The following is a 17,303-nucleotide window of genomic DNA, read 5'->3' on the forward strand; positions in this document are numbered from 1 at the left end:
GCTGGGCTGGGCTGGGGAAAGGAGAAGTAGGTGTGGAGAGCTGGCGATGGACTGAGCTGGGTTGGCCTCCTGGGAGAGACAGGGAGGACCAGCAGATCAGGGTCTGGGCTGGGCTCTTCTCTGGACACCCTGGCAGATGCTGCCCCAGGGGGTGCTAGATCAGCCCCATGCAACCACCATTCACAGCACTGGGCTCCAACCCCAGCTCACACAGGCAGTTTCTTGCTTTCTGTGAGAAGAATCCAGAAGTTATCCCATCTTATATAAGGGGCCTGCCACTGGTCAGAGCTGAGCCAGTAAGCAATGTTGTCTGTGCTTCTCTGAGAGAATATTTAAGGAAAGGGAACATAAATAAATAAATAAATAAATGCTGCTACATGGCAGCTGGGAGAGAGAGGAGTGATAAATAGCCAGGCAGTGGCCAAGTGAAGGAGGGGAAGGAGGTGCTCCAGGTGCCAGAGCAGAAGCTCTCTTGCTGCCTGTGTTGAGGACCGTGGTGGAGCAGGTAGTCCCCCTGCAGCCCATGGAGTACAAGGGTGGAGCAGATCTCCATGCTGCAGTCCATTGAGGAGACCACGGTGGAGCAGATGGACCTGCACTGATGGAGGCTGCGGTCTGTGGAGAACCCTCACCAGAGTAGATTCCAGGATGGAGCTGTAGCCCATGGAGAGGAGCCCACACAGGAGCAGGCAACCTGGCAGGAGCTGCTGCCCATGGGGGACAAGGTTGGAGCAGTTTGCTCATGATGAATGGAACCCATGGTTCGGAGCCATATCTAGAGCAGTTCTTGAAGAGCTGCTGCCTGTGGGAAGCCCACTCAGGATCAGTTCAGGAAGGACAGCATCCCATGGAAGGGACCCAACCTTAGAGCATGGGCAGAGAGTGACTGAGAAGGAGCGGTGGAGACGAAGTGTTATAGATCGCCCATAAGTCCCATTCCCCCATTCCTCTGTGCCGCCTAAGTGGAGGAGATAAAAGAGGGTGGATGGGGGGAAGGTGTTTGGGGTTTCTTTCATTTGTTTCTCACTTTTCTAGCTTGTTAGAATTTTAATATCTTCCTAATCTGAGTCTGTTTTGCCCATGATGATAATTATTAAGCGATCTCCCTGTCCTTATCTCAGCATTTGAACTGGTTTCATCATATTTTCTCCTCCTTTCCCTTAGAGGAGGGGGAGTGATAGAGCAGCTGTGATGAAGCTCAGATGCCCACCTGTATAAAACCACCATAGAAAGCTGCAGAAAGTGGAAGCAAGGACAGGTAACCTGAGAGGAATGCAGAGACATCACCTGAGCAGCCAGGGATCAAGTCTGGAAAGCTAAGGCTATGGTAAAATTGAATCTAGATAGGAAGTTCAAGGGCAACAAGAAGGGCTTCTGTAAGTATGTCAGTGATAAAAGGAACACTAGGGAAAACATGGACCCTCTCCAGAAGGAAAGAGGAGACCTGGTTACCCGGGATGTGGAGAAGGCTGAGGTACTCAATGACTTCTTTGCCTCATTCTTCACTAGAATAGCTCCAGCTACACCATCCAAGTCCCAGAAGGCAAAGGCAGGGACTGGGAGAGAGAAGAACCACCTACTGTTCAGGAGTACAGATCAGTTTTGGGAGTATCTGAGGAAACAGAAGGTGCACAAGTCCATGGGACTCGGTAAGATGAATCCCAGAGTCTTGAGGGAACTGGCAGATGAAGTTGCAAAGCCACCACTCTTCATATTTGAAAAGCGGTGGCTGTGCAGTGAAGTTTCTACTGATTGTAACACAGAGAACATAACCCCCACTTTTTAAAAGGGAATAAAAGTAGGCCCAGGGGAGTCTAGCGCAATCAGACCCACCTCTGAGCCCAACAAGATCATGGAACAGATCTTCCTGGAAACTCGGCTAAGGCACATGACAAATAAAGAGGTGATCGGTGACAGCCCATACCTCTTCACTAAGGGCAGAGCATGCCTGACATATCTGTAGGCCTACTGCAATGGTGTTACGGTGTTTGTGGGTAAGAGAAAAGTAACTGACATCATCTACCTGATTTGTGCAAAGTATTTGACACATCCCATGTGGCATTCCTGTCTCTAAATTGGAGAGACATTGATCTGAAAGATGGACCACTCAGTGGATATAAGAAATTGTCTGTATGGTTGCACTCATGGTGTTGTGGTCAACAGATCAATGTCCAAGTGGAGATCTGTTACGAATGGTGTTCTTCAGGGCTTGGTACTGGGACCAGCACAATTTCACATCTTTGTTGGTGACATAGATGTCCTGGTTTCAGTTAGAACAGAATTAATTTTCTTCCTAGTTGCTGGTGGAATGCTGTGTTTTGGCTTAGGATGAGAAGAGTGCTGATAACACCCCGATGTTTTCATTGTTGCAGAGCAGTGCTTATACTGAGCCAAGGACATCTCAGCTTCTTGCTCTGTCCTGCCAACAGGCAGGCTGGGGGTGCAGTAAGAGCTGGGAGGGGACAGACCCAGGACAGGTGACCCAAACTAGCCAAAGGGGTATTCCATACCATCTAACGTCATGCTAAACAATATATAGGGGTGGCTAGCCAGGGGAGGGGGCCGGACTGCTCGGGGTTAGGCTGAGCATCGGTCAGCGGGTGGTGAGCAATTGCATTGTGCATCACTTGTTTGTACATATTATTATTACTTTCCTATTATCACCATTGTATTATTGTTATTGTTATTGTTATTGTTATTGTTATTGTTATTTTCCTGTCTTATTAAACTGTCTTTATCTCAACTCACGGGCTTCACTTTCCATTTCTCTCCCCCATCCCTGAGAGGGAGGGGGGAGGGTGAGCGAACGGCTGCGTGGTGTTTAGCTGCCAGCCGGGTTAAACCACGACACATGGGCAGTGGGATTGAGTGCACCCTCAGCGAGTTTGCTGATGACAGCAAGCAGTGTGGTGAGGTTGACGTACTGGAGGGAAGGGGTGTCATCTAGCGGGGCCATGACAGGCTTGAGAGGTGGGCCTGTGTGAAACTCATGAACTTCAACAAGGCTGAGTGTAAACTCCCACACATGGGTTGAAGCAGTCCTATGCATAAATACAAGCTGGGTGGAGAAGGGAGTGAGAGCAGCCTTGTGGGGAGGGTCCTGGGGGTGTTGGTGCTTGAAAATCTCAACGTGTGTAGGCAATATGCACTTGTAGCCCTGAAAGCAAAGTCCTGGGCTGCATCAGAATAAACACAGCCAGCAGGTCAGGGGAGGTGATTCTCATTTTCTCTTCTGCTCTTGTGAGACCCCACTTAACATAGTGTGTTCACCTCTGGGATCCCCAACGTGAGAAAGACATGGACCCATTGGAGCAAGTCCAGAGGAGGGCCACAAAAATGATAAGAGGGCTGGAGCATCTCTCCTATGAAGAGGGAGAAGAGAGGAATTAAGAACAGAAGGCCCTGGGCCTTTGTAGGCAGAACGTAGAGCAACCTTCCAGTAGCTCCAGAGGGCATAAAGGAAAGCTGGAGAGAGAGAATTTATTAGAGGATGTAGTAACAGGACAAGGGGAAATAGCTTTAAACTCAAAGAAGGTAGATTGAGATTAGATATTCAGAAGAAATCATTTACTCAGGGTGGTGAGGCACTGGAGGAGGTTGCCCAGAAAGGTTGTTGGATGGTGTCCCATCCCTAGAAGCATTCAAGGCCAGGCTGGATGGGGCTTTGAGCAATCTGATTTTGAGGAAAGTGTCCCTGACACAGCCAGGACAGCTGACCCAAATGGATCAAACAGATGTTCCAGACCATCCAGCACCCCCTGCAGCCCACCACCCTACTACCAAAAGCATCTCTAATCCTGCAGCGGAGGCGCCTGCTGGGGAAGAGCTGGGGAGGACCTACAAGCAGGATCAGGGAGGGCAGTTTGGGTATCAAGTCCTGCCCAGGGGTCCAACACTTCTCGCCACTCTGATGCTGCAGGAGAGGTTCCTCTGTCTGTGGGTGCTGGGCAGGAATCCTTGGGTTCCATGAGGGCCCAAGGCTGTAGAAGATGGGCGCTACCAGCGAGTGCATCATGAGGCGTCACACAGAGCCACTTTTGCTGGAAATTGCCTGTGGCTGGCAGGACGGAAATGTCTCTGTCAGTAGGAATAGTGTCTAGGGACTGGGGGTTCTGGCAGCCCTACAGCCTGATCCCAACCCTGTTGGTCCCAAGAAATGACCATTCCCCACTATTGCATCTTTGAGCTCTACTCCAATTGGTTAGCCTCAGAGAGACACCCCAACACCTGGGCAGGAAAGCAATGGATCTGGGACAAAGCCCCCCCCCCCCCCCAGAGGGTTTTAATATAAACATTTGCCAACACAAAGTACAAAAACAGGGGAATACCAAGACAGGAAATACCCGTGTGTGTCTGCTGACTGCTGGAAAAGGGACACCATTCCCTGGCACTCACGGCTCTCCCAGTGGCACTGAGCTCTCCTCCCTCCCGGCTGCACCCAGCTGCTCAGCAGGGCTGGGCTCTGCTGGCATGGGGCTCTGGGACCCTTGTGCACTGGGCTTCGGTGTCACATCCTGGGTGTCCTCATGGGGACATGCCAGAGACATCTCTTCAGCATCATCATAGCCCATGTGTACCAGAAAAGGGGACAAGATGTCTCCATCAGCTCCAGGGTCCTCAGCACGTCTCCGGGAGCGCAGGCTTCCCTCTGTAAGCATCAAGGCAGGCTGTTGTGGTTGATCCTATGGGGTTCTTCTCAGGGCTGTACAACACCTTCTCCCTCCTCACAAGCCTGAGACATTTGGCACATCCACCAGCCTCCTGGAAATATCTCAGGCCAGGTTCCCCATGTCAGGAGATCAGGCTCTAAATACTTCATGGATTCTCCTGGCACCTAGGAAGTGGCATTGCTGCATTGCCCTCTCACCTGTGGCTGTATCCATGGGCCCAGCTCCTTCCTCTGGTGTCCTGGGCACTTCCCAGTCCCCCTGTCCAGGGACAGGATCCTCCCCAGGGTCAGAAACCTCTCCAGCATCGTCGTAGTCATCCGCTGGGTCACCTCCAGGCAGGACAGGGACATCTGAAAGGACAAGGAAGGTGGTGGCAGTGAGAAGAGATGTCCTGCAGAGCAGAGGATGGGAGGGTGTGTGGGGACACAGGGCTGACATGCTGCTGGTGTCAGGGCCAAAGCAGAGCCCTCGTCCCTCCAGCTCTGAAAGTGGCACTCAGTGGCACTGCTGTCTGTCTGTCTGCAGGGAGGAGAGATGAAGCCCTTCCTCTCCCTCCCCTTCTATCCCTGCAGCTGGCCCCAGACCATCCTCCTCCTCATGTGTCTGGGGTAGGGCTGCAGCTGGGTCAGGGACCCCTCTGAAAAGGAGCCTGCAGAGAGCTGCAGTGGGTGCTGTGGGATGAGCTCTGCTGCCCTGACTGGTGGTCAGCACTGCTGGGGATGGGCACCCACAGAGCTGGGATAGAGTGGGAAGGAGACCACCCCTGCTACCCTAGGATGAGCCCATCTCATAGGGGCTCCCAGAGTTGCCCTGGAACAGCCACTTAACTCAGCCCTTGGATGTCCCCAGGGTGCAGGGCCCAGCAGAGAGAGACTGTCCCCTCTGGGATGGGCAGAGCTGGTGCGGAGGAAGCTCCTTTGTGGGGGCCAATACCTGGATACTCTCCCACAGACGCCATGGCCCAACCATTTCAGGGACCATGGGCAGGAGCTGCAGGACACAGCCCTGGTCTGAGGCAGAGAGAAAGTGCCCCTTCAGGAGCATACACCCACCTGAGAGACTGAACCCCAGCCGCTTCTCCCATGCCAGGCTGTAAGCGATCTCCTCGTACACGGCCTCAGGGAAGGGCTCCCCAGCTCTCCCAGAGCCTGAGGACAGAGGCAGGGCTGGTCTGGGAATGGGCAGAGAGGGACAGGACCCCACTGGGCTCCCTCAGCAAAATTCCCTAGGCCAGCACAGGGCTGTCCCCACAGCACAGCCCCACTGTGTTGTGTTGGCACTGAGGCCACATCCCCAGGGAGGGCAGCATCCCCATGGAGATGGTCTGAGGCACAGTCAGTCTCGCATTTGGAGACAGCCTTTATGCCCCTTTGGTCCCCGGCTCAAGTCCCAGTGCAGACCCTGAACCAATTCCATCATTTCTCCTCCCCATGGAGCTGCTCCATCTCTGCCCCACACATCAATAACACAGCCCGTGCCCTGTTGGGGGGTGGCTGACACCACGGTGATAGACCCTGCTGCCCCATGCTCCTCCTGCCAGTGCTGCCCAGAGCACTGCCAGCAGTGCATCCTCCCTGTCTCACCCAGCCCAGCTCTCACATTTCTCTTCTCACCCCAGAACTGATGCCTCAGGCTCTGGGCTCTCTCCACCCCTTGATGTTGGTGCCCCATGGTCTGTCAGTCAGTGGGGCAGCACATGGGGCAGCACACGGCTCTCTTTCTGTGCTCCAGGACACCAACACCCCCAGCCCTGCCAGGAGGCATCTCCCCCCCAGGACCACTGGGGAAGGACCCACCTCTGCGCTGAGCCCTGGCACTTCGCACCTGCCCAGCCAGGAGGGCCAGGAGCAGGCAGAGGAGGGCCCCCAGGATGATGCAGATGACGACAGGCACTGAGAGTCTCTCGCTCCTGGTGGTCGGACGGCCCCGTGGGGGATCTGCAAGGGCAGGAACATGGCAGGGGCAGCATCAGACAAGGGAGAGGTTGGGGGTGGGACAAGTCACTGCTGACCACACAAGGCAGCAGTGGCTGGGAGGGGACAGGGCTGGGTGATGGGGCAGCTCCCACCCTGCTGGGTACATCACAGACTTCCACCAGCTCCCACATATTCCTGGGAGTCTCACAGCAAAGCAAAGAGCCCCTTCCCCTGGCTGTGGGTCACAGCGTGAATATGGACAGACCCAGCCCCAGGGGAAGGACAGCTTACCTGCTTGTGGGGGGGATGTTGCTGTCCTGGGTGCAGCTGCAGGGGAGCAGAAGGAGAGCTGGGCTGAGAGGCTGGGGCTGTGGCACCAGGCAGCCTCCCTGGCAAATGGCGCCAACATGGGCCACCTGAATTGTCCCTCCTTTGGGGCTGGGCAGGGTGACAAGGACAGGGCCCAGCACCACTGCTCTGTGCTGCTCATAGGACAGTGCAGGCAGCCCAGGGGATGTGCTGGCACATCCAGCCCCACAGAGGCTGCTCCCCACCCACCACCAGCCCCCCACTCTGCAGGGAAAACCTGGCTTGGGCCAGCACTGGGGCCATGCCAGGATCCAGCAGGGCATACACCCGAGTCAGCTCCTTGCCAAGCCCCCAGCCAAGTCTCCCAGCCCCACTGCTCACCTGAGCAATGCACAGCCGCATCTGCCTTATGCTGGCAGGCACCGCTGTCCCCTGGCTGGGCCCAGCAGTCCTGCAGAGACAGCTCCGTCCCCCTGCACTCCATCAGCCACATGGGGCCCGTCCCCTCTCCAGCAGCAGCCTGGCCCAGGGCATACACCGCGGGGCCACAGCCCAGCTGCCTGCACGCCACCTCGGCATCCCGCATGTCCCAGGCATTGTCACACAGCGTCCCCCAGGTGCCGCGGTGCCAGATCTCCACTCTGCCCGAGCAGCCATCCTTGCCTCCCACAGCGCGGATCTTCTCCCTGTCTGGGGAGGCAGCGATGTCCCATGGCACCAGGAGAGCTGGGACAGCCCTGCCAGGTGAGGGGGGCACGTGCAGGGGCAGCTCCCTACCTGTGCAGCTGGTGGAGTTGGGGCATGCAGCCACCTGCGGCCTTTCTGTCCATGTCCCAAAGGAAAGAGAAGTTGGGCTGAAAAGGGTTGCTCTAGGGGTCGTGCAAAAGAGAGCAGGGCTGACCTCTGCTCACACTTGCTCCTGCTGCCTGGATCAGGGCAGCAGAAGCACCCTGTTTGTTTGTTTGTTCAGGGGACACACACATCACTGTGGGCAGGAACTGAGTAGGCATCCCCACAGGGTCCCTGATTCACAGAGCAGCAGGAGGCTGTTCATAGAGTGCAAACTGCTGCCCATGCCCACATGGTCTCCTATGAGACCTCTCCTGGAGATGTCTCTGCCTCTCACAGGGGCAAAGGGCAGCCCTGCTGTTGACTGCTACTGGTGAACATGGGTGGCTCCGAGAGCTGAAGTCACCTTTGTACCACCAACAGCAACAGGGTCTAATGCAGGAAGTCAAAGCCCCTCTGGGTTCCTTCTCTGCATTTCACCATACCCAATGGGGAAGTGGACCTGGTGCCTTGAGAAACCAGATTTACCATTGCAGGTGATATGGGTTTCTTCACGACGGTCATCACACGACTGTGGATGCCAGGGATGAGAGGGACACTGCCAGAAGGAGCTGTTGCTCTTCCCACACTCCACGTGATCCAGCCATGCGGTGCCAGACAGCTTGGCATAGTTAGAATCTGTTTCCAGTTCCCCCTCATTCCCGCAACCAAGCTCCTTGCACACCAGTGACACTGTCTCGGTGGTCATGGAGTTGGAGCAAACGCTGCCCCACGTTCCGTTGTAGAAAACCTGCAGGCGCCCGGAGCAGCCGTCGCTGTACTCCAGCCTCAGGGCCATGAACTCTGGAAGGAAGAAAGGCCCCAGGGACATCCTTGGATGTCAGCCACTGAGGGCCTTGGCCCTACCTGGCTCTAACCTCACCCCAGATTCCAACGCCCCAGCTGCCAGCCACACTCCAGGCACAGACCTGAACAGACGACTCCCGCATCCTCCTTGTGCCCGCAGTCGTGCTGCCCCCAGGCCTCGGCAGGGCAGTCCCAGAGAGCAGCTTCAGCCCCGGAGCAGTTGACGCCATCCAGCCAGATCTGCCCGGAGCCCTCCCCAAACCGAGCAGAGCCGGCTGCCTCCAGGGCCCCTCCGCAGCCCAGCTGGTGGCAAACGACGGCGGCGTCAGCCAGGTCCCAGGCGTCGTCGCAGACGGTGCCCCAGCGCCCCTGGTAGTAGATCTCCACTCTCCCGGCACAGCGCCCGGCCCCGTCCACCAGCCGCACCCGCCGGCTCCCTGCAGCGGGGAGAACCCCGGCCGTCAGGGGCTGGCTGCCCTCCCGGACCCACACTTGGGGGACGTGCAGCACCACTCACCGTGGCACACGACCCCCACGTCCTCCATGATCTCTGCTGCTGACATGCTCTGAGGCAGGGAGGTGTTGCAGAGGCTCAGGTCAGCCTCGTGCCCTGCACACTGCACCCCACGCAGCCCCACAGGTCCTCGTCCTCGCTCGGCCCTCACGGGGGTGTAGGCTGCCTCTGCCTCTCCGCACTGCAGCTGCCGACACACCACGCTGGCCTCCTGCATGTCCCACTGCTCATCCAGGACTCTGCCCCACGTCCCGTGCTGGAAGACCTCCACGAGCCCGTCGCACTGGCTCCCTCCACCCACCAACCGTACAGACATGTGGTGAGCTGGGCCTAGTGAGAGCAGAAATTCAGCCAGGTGCTGCTATGAGCTCCCCAAATTTGTGTGGCCATGTCACACACCAGTAGCAAATGGACTTTGCAGCACTGCCCAGCACTCACCTGAGCAAATGACAGCAGCAGCGTTCTCCTGGGAGCACGGCGAGGCCCCCAGGGCAGTCACCGGGCACTGCCCCAGGTGGGCTTCAGTCCCGTCACAGTGGAACGAGTCTCTCCAGATGGGGCCGGTTCCTCTCCCAAAATGCCCTCCTCCAGGAATGGACTCAGCAAAGCCACAGCCGAGGTGCCGACACAGAACGTGGGCGTCCGAGAGGTCCCAGCGGGAGGCACAGAGGGTCCCCCATGTTCCCAGCACCTCGACCTCCACCCTGCCCTCACACGCTGTGCTGCCATTCACCAGCCTGAACCCTGTGTACTCTGGGGACAAAGGAGGGTGAGAGAGGCCACATTTGTGCTCTTGCTCCCACAGGAGCTGCAGGAGAGGCCAAAGGGACAGCATGCCTTTCTGCTCCTGCAGCACTCTCATTTTAGGGCCGCAGACCACCACCTCACCCCACCTGTCCCCCACCCAGCACAACCCAGTGCCACCCTGCTCTCCTGCCCCCACCACAACCCCAGTGTCCATCATCCCACTGCGAGTCGTTACGTGTGCAGGTGACATGAGTGCCATTGCTGTGGGTGCAGGCCTTGTCCTTGGGAGCTCCCCAGGGGCAGAAGAGGATGGTGGATTCATTCCCCACACACTGCAGCTCTCTGTCCCAGAAAGGACCGGCCCCTTCTCCCAGCTGAGCTGCCCCATGGACAGACAGGGCTGTGCCACACTGCAGCTCCCTGCACACCACCTCGGCAGCTTTGGCACCAAAGTGAGAGTGACAGACAGCTTTCCACTGGTCCCTGTCGTAGACCTCCAGACTTCCTGAGCAAGGGCTGTCCCCTCCGACCAGCCGGACAAATCCTGGAGCAACCAAGGAGACCTGTGAGTTCCCAGAGCCCTCTGGCACTTCCGTGCCCACCTCCCACCTCATCCGTAAAGTGGCAAGATTCAGAGGTCCACGGTCAGCCCAGAAGTTCTCAGTGGGTGCTGATCTCACAAAGACGTACAGGCCCCCCTGCTGCTCCTCAGAATCCAGCCCAGTACACATGGGCTGCCCTCTCTCCCAGCCCCCGGCTGCAGGCACCGCTGAGACTAATTGCTGCTGGTTGGAGCCCCTGGGCTGCCCAGCACCGGCCCCAGCACTGCAGCACTCACAGCATGTGGACCCATGGAAAGGGGCCCAGGCACTGGGGGCTGCTGCAGTTGTCTCTGCCCTGCCGGGCTCAGGCCAGGCTGAGGAACCACTTGGAGCTTCCAAAAAAGTCCCCTGTTCCCAGGGGCTGCTGGAGCTCTTGCGGAGCTGCTGTTAGAATGGGGCACATCTGGGGAGCAGGTAAACGGGGGTCCACAGACAGGGACAAAGTGTGGTGCTGGGCATGGGTGACCCCATCCACCAGCCACACATAGAGCAAAAGAGCAGGCAGAGAGCAACCCTGGGATGACACGAACTCCCGGTGTGAGGGCAGGCACCGAGGAGAGCCAGGAGGTGCTGGCACAGCCTCTGGGGCGCAGGGTAGGCAGGAGAGGCTGGGCAGTGGGTCAGCACGGCCTGGAGGGCCGTGTCCCTAGGGGCTGGCACTCATGGGGTGACCCCAGGACATGAACAGGGTGCTCCTTGCCACCATGTTCCTCTGCACAACCTCAGTGCTCCTGCCCTCTGAGCAGCCCCTCTGCTTTGGCCGAGGTTCTCTTGGCTGCTGGGGGTACAACCCAAAAGTCCTGGGCCATTGCACGCCCTTCCCTGAGGCTGCTGGTGGCTGGGGGAGCTGCTCTAGATTCCCCTGGCATAGGGACCAGCCTGCCAGACAGGGCCTGGGCGAATGGGATGACAAAGATGGGAACCAGGCAACACAATGGGGAAAGGTGGGGGCTTTCTTCTCCCAGAACCAGGCACCTCCCCAGTTGGCTGCTCCAGCTTCAGGGCCAGGCTCAGTGTGCTCCCACTGGGCTTTCTCCAGGGACAAGGGACACCAGCAGTGACAGACCCAGCTCAGAGTGCAACTTGACACACAGAGCCATGTTCTGGTGTTCACTCGTTGCTTCCTGAGGTCACAGCCAGGTCCCTTAGAAGTGTCCTCGTCCCAGAGGTAGGGAACAAGTTCAGTCCTTACCTGAGCATGTCACTCCAGCATCCAAGCTGTGATCGCAGCCTGTTTGACCCCAGCCATTGTGTGTGCAGTCAGACAGGGCAGACTCCTTGCCATTACAGTGAACATCATCCATCCAAATGGAACCAGATCCTGGTCCAAAGTGTGCCTTCTGAGGAGCTTCGAGAGCAACCCCACAGCCCAGCTGCCTACAAACCACTGCAGCATCGGTCATGTCCCATTGGTCACTGCACACGGTCCCCCACTGACCCTGGTGTTTCACCTCCACTCTTCCAGCACAGCGCCTGCCGCCATCCGCCAGCCTCACCTCTGCAGTCCCTTCAAACACCAGCACAGGAAGGGTCAGGAGAGCTTTGAGCCCCACAGTGTGGGTCTGTGAGTTCTTTCTCTGCTGCCCAGGCAGAGTCACAGGCCCCACGGTGGGAGGCCTGTCCCCACTGATTGTCACTGGTGTGTTGGAGGGATCCTTCCTCTGCCCATGGGCTGCACAGCTCTGGGGATGCCCAACTCCAGCCCTCCTGGGCCATTTGCTGCCCACAGCCCTCATAACCCCCTCTTCCAACCCCATTGGCCCCCTGCCCCTGCCCATGTCCACCCACATACCACCCCCAGTCCTGCACAGGGTTCTCACTCCTCCCCTGACCAGATCCTTCTCCAAAGCAACGTGACTCTAAACCCCATACTTCTTCCTATCCATCACCTGCACCAGGCACCTCTCAAATGCACCAAATTCCCAGGAGCTGATGGCATCCTGGCCGTTGACTGCTGCTGGTGGATGTGGGTGGCTCCGACAGCTTAAGTCACCTTTGTACCACCAGCAGCAACAGGGTCTAATGCAGGAAGTCAAAGCCCCTCTGGATTCCTTCTCTGCATTTCACCATACCCAGTGGGGAAGTGGACCTGGTGCCTTGAGAAACCAGATTTACCATTGCAGGTTATGTGGGTCTCTTCTCGGAGGTCATCACATGACTGCAGATGCCAGGGATGAGAGGGACACTGCCAGAAGGAGCTGTTGCTCTTCCCACACTCCACGTGATCGAGCCACGTGATGCCAGACAGCTTGGCATAGTTAGAATCTGTTTCCAGTTCCCCTTCATTCCCGCAGCCCAGCTCCTTGCACACCAGTGACACCGTCTCGGTGGTCATGGAGTTGGAGCAAACGCTGCCCCACGTCCCGTTGTAGAAAACCTGCAGGCGCCCGGAGCAGCCGTCGCTGTTCTCCAGCCTCAAGGCCATGAACTCTGGAAGGAGGAAAGGCCCCAGGGACGTCCTTGGATGGCAGCCACTGATGGCCTTTGCCCTACCTGGCTCTGCCATCACCCTGGCCTCACTGGCCCCAGCTCCCAGCCCCACTCCCAGCACAGACCTGAACAGACGACTCCCGCATCCTCCTTGTGCCCGCAGTCGTGCTGCCCCCAGGCCTCGGCAGGGCAGTCCCAGAGAGCAGCTTCGGCCCCGGAGCAGTTGACGCCATCCAGCCAGATCTGCCCGGAGCCCTCCCCAAACCGAGCAGAGCCGGCTGCCTCCAGGGCCCCTCCGCAGCCCAGCTGGTGGCAAACGACGGCGGCGTCAGCCAGGTCCCAGGCGTCGTCGCAGACAGTGCCCCAGCGCCCCTGGTAGTAGATCTCCACTCTCCCGGCACAGCGCCCGGCCCCGTCCACCAGCCGCACCCGCCGGCTCCCTGCAGCGGGGAGAAACCCGGCTGTCAGGGGCTGGCTGCACTCCCGGACCTTCAACTGGGGGACGTGCAGCACCACTCACCGTGGCACACGACCCCCACGTCCTCCATGATCCCTGCTGCCGGTGTGCTCTCGGGCAGGGAGGTGTTGCAGAAGCTTAGGTCAGCCTCGTGCCCTGCACACCGCACCCCACGCAGCCCCACAGGTCCTCGTCCTCGCTCGGCCCTCACGGGGGTGTAGGCTGCCTCTGCCTCTCCGCACTGCATCTGCCGACACACCACGCTGGCCTCCTGCATGTCCCACTGCTCATCCAGGACTCTGCCCCACGTCCCGTGCTGGAAGACCTCCACGAGCCCGTCGCACTGGCTCCCTCCACCCACCAACCGTACAGACATGTGGTGAGCCGGGCCTGGTGAGAGGAGAAATTCAGCAAGGCACTGCCATGGGGTCCAAAGCTGTGGGTGGCCGTGTCACACACCAGGGGCAAATGGACTTTGCAGCACTGCCCAGCACTCACCTGAGCAAATGACAGCAGCAGCGTTCTCCTGGGAGCACGGCGAGGCCCCCAGGGCAGTCACTGGGCACTGCCCCAGGTGGGCTTCAGTCCCGTCACAGTGGAACGAGTCTCTCCAGACGGGGCCGGTTCCTCTCCCAAAATGCCCTCCTCCAGGAATGGACTCAGCAAAGCCACAGCCGAGGTGCCGACACAGAACGTGGGCGTCCGAGAGGTCCCAGCGGGAGGCACAGAGGGTCCCCCAGCTCCCTAGCACGTCGACCTCCACCCTGCCCTCACACGCTGTGCTGCCGTTCACCAGCCTGAACCCTGTGTACTCTGGGGACAAAGGAGGGTGAGAGAGGCCACATTTGTGCTCTTGCTCCCACAGGAGCTGCAGGAGAGGCCAAAGGGACAGCGTGCCTTTCTCCTCCTGCAGCACTCTAATTTTGGGGATGCAGACCACCACCTCACCCCACCTTTCCCCCACCCAGCACAGCCCAGTGCCCACCCTGCTCTCCTGCCCCCACCACAGCCCCCGTGGGCATCATCCCTCCCCTAGTCCTTACGTGTGCAGGTGACATGAGTGCCATTGCTGTGGGTGCAGGCCTTGTCCTTGGGAGCACCCCAGGGGCAGAAAAGTATGGTGGATTCATTCCCCACACACTGCAGCTCTCTGTCCCAGACAGGACCGGCCCCTTCTCCCAGTTGAGCTGCCCCATGGACAGACAGGGCTGTGCCACACTGCAGCTCCCTGCACACCACCTCGGCAGCTTTGGCACCAAAGTGAGAGTGACAGACAGCTTTCCACTGGTCCCTGTCGTAGACCTCCACACTTGCTGAGCAAGGGCTTTCCCTTCCGACCAGCTGCACAAATCCTGGAGCAACCAAGGAGACCTGTGAGTTCCCAGAGCCCTCTGGCACTTCCGTGCCCACCTCCCACCTCATCCCTAAGGCAGCCACATGCAGAGCCCCACGGCCAGCCCAGCAGCTCTCTGTGGTTGCTGATGGCACAAAGAGGTCAGCCCCCCCCTGCTGCTCCTCAGAAACCAGCCCAGCACCCATGACCTCTTTTCCAAGCCCCCAGCAGCAGGCACTGCTCAGACAAACTGCTGCTGCCCGGAGCCCCTGGGCTGCCTGGCCCCAGACCCAGCACTGCAGCACCCGCAGCACGTGGGCCTGGGGAAATAGGCCCAGGAACTGGGGGCTACTTCAGCCTGCTCTGCCCCACAAGGCTCGGGCCAGTTAGAAGAAATCCTTGGGTCTGCCAAAAAGCCCCCCTGTTTCCAGGGAATGTTGGGGCTCTTGGAGAGCTGCTGTTACATGGGGCACATCGGGGGATCCTCCGCAAAGGGGGGTCCTCCGGCAGGGACAGTGTGGTGCTGGGCATGCACGTCCCCAGCCACCTACCATGCATGGGTCAGGAGAGCAGGCAGAGAGCAACCCTGGGATGACACGAGCTCCCGGTGTGAGGGCAGGCAGAGAGGAGAGCCAGGAGGTGCTGGCACAGCCCCTGGGGCACAGGGCAGGCAGGAGAGGCTGGGCAGTGGGTCAGCACGGCCTGGAGGGCCATGTCCCTAGGGGCTGGCACTCATGGGGTGACCCCAGGACATGAACAGGGTGCTCCTTGCCACCATGTTCCTCTGCTCAAGCCCAGTGCTCCTGCCCTCTGAGCAGCCCCTCTGCTTTGGCCGAGGTTCTCTTGTCTGCTGGGGGTACAACCCAAAAGTCCTGGGCCATTGCATGCCCTTCCCTGAGGCTGCTGGTGGCTGGGGGAGCTGCTCTAGATTCCTCTGGCATAGGGACCAGCCTGCCAGACAGGGCCTGGGCGAATGGGATGACAAAGATGGGAACCAGGCAACACAATGGGGAAGGGTGGGAGCTTTCCTCTCCCAGCACCTCCCCAGGCTTCGCTGCTCCAGCTTCAAGGTCATGTTTGTTGTTGGCACCTGGGCTGTACTTTTCCCAGGGACGTGTGACAGACTGAGCTCAGAGCCCTGACCCATGAGCTGTTACCCTTTTCCCTTGTCCCAGTCTCAAAAAGTGGGTAATAGGTTTAACCCATACCTGAACATATCACTCCAGCATCCAGATTGTGAGAACAGTAGGATTCACCACGTCCTGCATGATTGCAGTCAGACAGGGCCGACTCCTTGCCATTACACGCAACAGCAACCATCCAAATGGGCCCAGATCCTGGCCCAAAGGGTGCTTTGTGAAGAGCTTCAAGAGCAACCCCACAGCCCAGCTGCCTACAAACCACTGCAGCATCGGACATGTCCCAGTAGAAATGGCACACGGTCCCCCACTCGTCATGGAGTTTCATCTCCACTCTCCCAGCACAGCGCCCACCACCATCTGCTAGCCTCACCTCCGCAGCCCCTTCAAACACCAACAAAGGAAGGGTCAGGAGAGCTTTGAGCCCCATACTCACAGACCCCCTCCCCAAGCATAATCACAGTTCCCAGGGTGGGATCTCTGTCCCCATATGCTCTCCCAGGGGCAATGGGGGGTCCCTGTTTTTCCCATGGGCTATGCTGGGCTGGGGGTAACCAGCTCTAGCCCTCCTGGGCCATTTGCTTCCCCACGACCCTCACCACCTCCTCCCACCCCAGTGGACCCCTGTCCCGCCCATACCCATCCCTACACAGCCCCCAGCCCTGCATGGGGCTCCCACTCCTCCCCAGCCCAGTGTCCCCCAAACAGCCCCATGCCCCTGAGCAGCTTCCATTGCCTATTGTCTGCCACAGGCACCTCCTAAAACCACTGTCCAACCCAAGACCTCTAGGGTGCCCACGGGGCACTGAATGATCACAAGGATCCCAAAAACCCTTCCTCGTCCCTGCTGTCAGATCAGTCCCTCTGCTTGGACAGGGCCCCAGGAAGGACACTTATGTACCACTTCTGGGTGCAGATGCCCCAGTCCCCTTCTGTTAATGGGACACAGCCTGTCTTCCTGGAGTAAGTGTTTCCCCAGATCCCAAGGGCAGGGAACAGCACACAAACCCTCTGGGGCACCCCGGACAGTGGCTGTGCCCTGGAGATCACTGAGGGTCACTCTCACTGTCTGGAACTCCTCCAGATCCCGAGGCACAGTGATGGGGAACAAGGGCTACCAAAAGGGTCCCCAAGGGCAAGGAGTCTAGTAATGATGCCAGGCATGGGCTGCCATAATCATGGGAGCTGTGGAAAAGGATTACCCTCTCCCACAAAGACAGGCACAGGTTAAAGCATGGGGCTGAGAGACCAAGAATCTTCTGCCTCTCATTTCAGTGGTGCCTGCAAAGCAACCCCACTCCCAGAAGCATCACAAGGACTCCACTGCTGCCCACTGTCCCAAGGCTGTGGAACAGAGAAGCTGGCACTTACCTCTGCATGGCTGCACCCAGAGGAGCAGACACAGAACCCAAGGGGATAGGAGTCCCTCTGTCCCCATCCTGAGGCTCCTTCCTGACAGCACGGCCCTCCTGCTGGAGCTCCTGGGGACCCACGGTGAAATGGAGATGATGGGAGGGCAATATATCTGTGCAGATGCTGTCCCAGCTGCAG

At 58.5% G+C, this 17,303-nt stretch overlaps 2 protein-coding genes across 2 annotated transcripts; both read right to left on the reverse strand.

The window, feature by feature from the left end:
- Positions 1–1,850: 1,850 nt before the first annotated feature.
- LOC140000463 (scavenger receptor cysteine-rich type 1 protein M130-like) lies at positions 1,851–16,182 on the reverse strand. Its single transcript, XM_072030351.1, has 15 exons — positions 15,822–16,182; positions 14,324–14,632; positions 11,586–11,909; positions 10,027–10,335; positions 9,483–9,797; positions 9,048–9,374; positions 8,653–8,967; positions 8,170–8,527; positions 7,673–7,764; positions 7,277–7,585; positions 6,878–6,913; positions 6,467–6,607; positions 5,723–5,818; positions 4,868–5,020; positions 1,851–1,879 (listed from the first exon to the last, which is right to left on the reverse strand). The coding sequence occupies exons 1-15, from the start codon at positions 16,180–16,182 to the stop codon at positions 1,851–1,853; spliced, it is 3,474 nt and encodes a 1,157-aa protein (XP_071886452.1).
- LOC140000408 (scavenger receptor cysteine-rich type 1 protein M130-like) lies at positions 12,426–13,656 on the reverse strand. The gene is made up of 3 exons (XM_072030294.1): positions 13,344–13,656; positions 12,949–13,263; positions 12,426–12,823 (listed from the first exon to the last, which is right to left on the reverse strand). The coding sequence occupies exons 1-3, from the start codon at positions 13,654–13,656 to the stop codon at positions 12,426–12,428; spliced, it is 1,026 nt and encodes a 341-aa protein (XP_071886395.1).
- Positions 16,183–17,303: the final 1,121 nt, after the last annotated feature.

This window comes from Anas platyrhynchos, chromosome 32, assembly GCF_047663525.1.
Source record: "Anas platyrhynchos isolate ZD024472 breed Pekin duck chromosome 32, IASCAAS_PekinDuck_T2T, whole genome shotgun sequence".
Classification (NCBI taxonomy): Eukaryota; Metazoa; Chordata; class Aves; order Anseriformes; family Anatidae; genus Anas; species Anas platyrhynchos.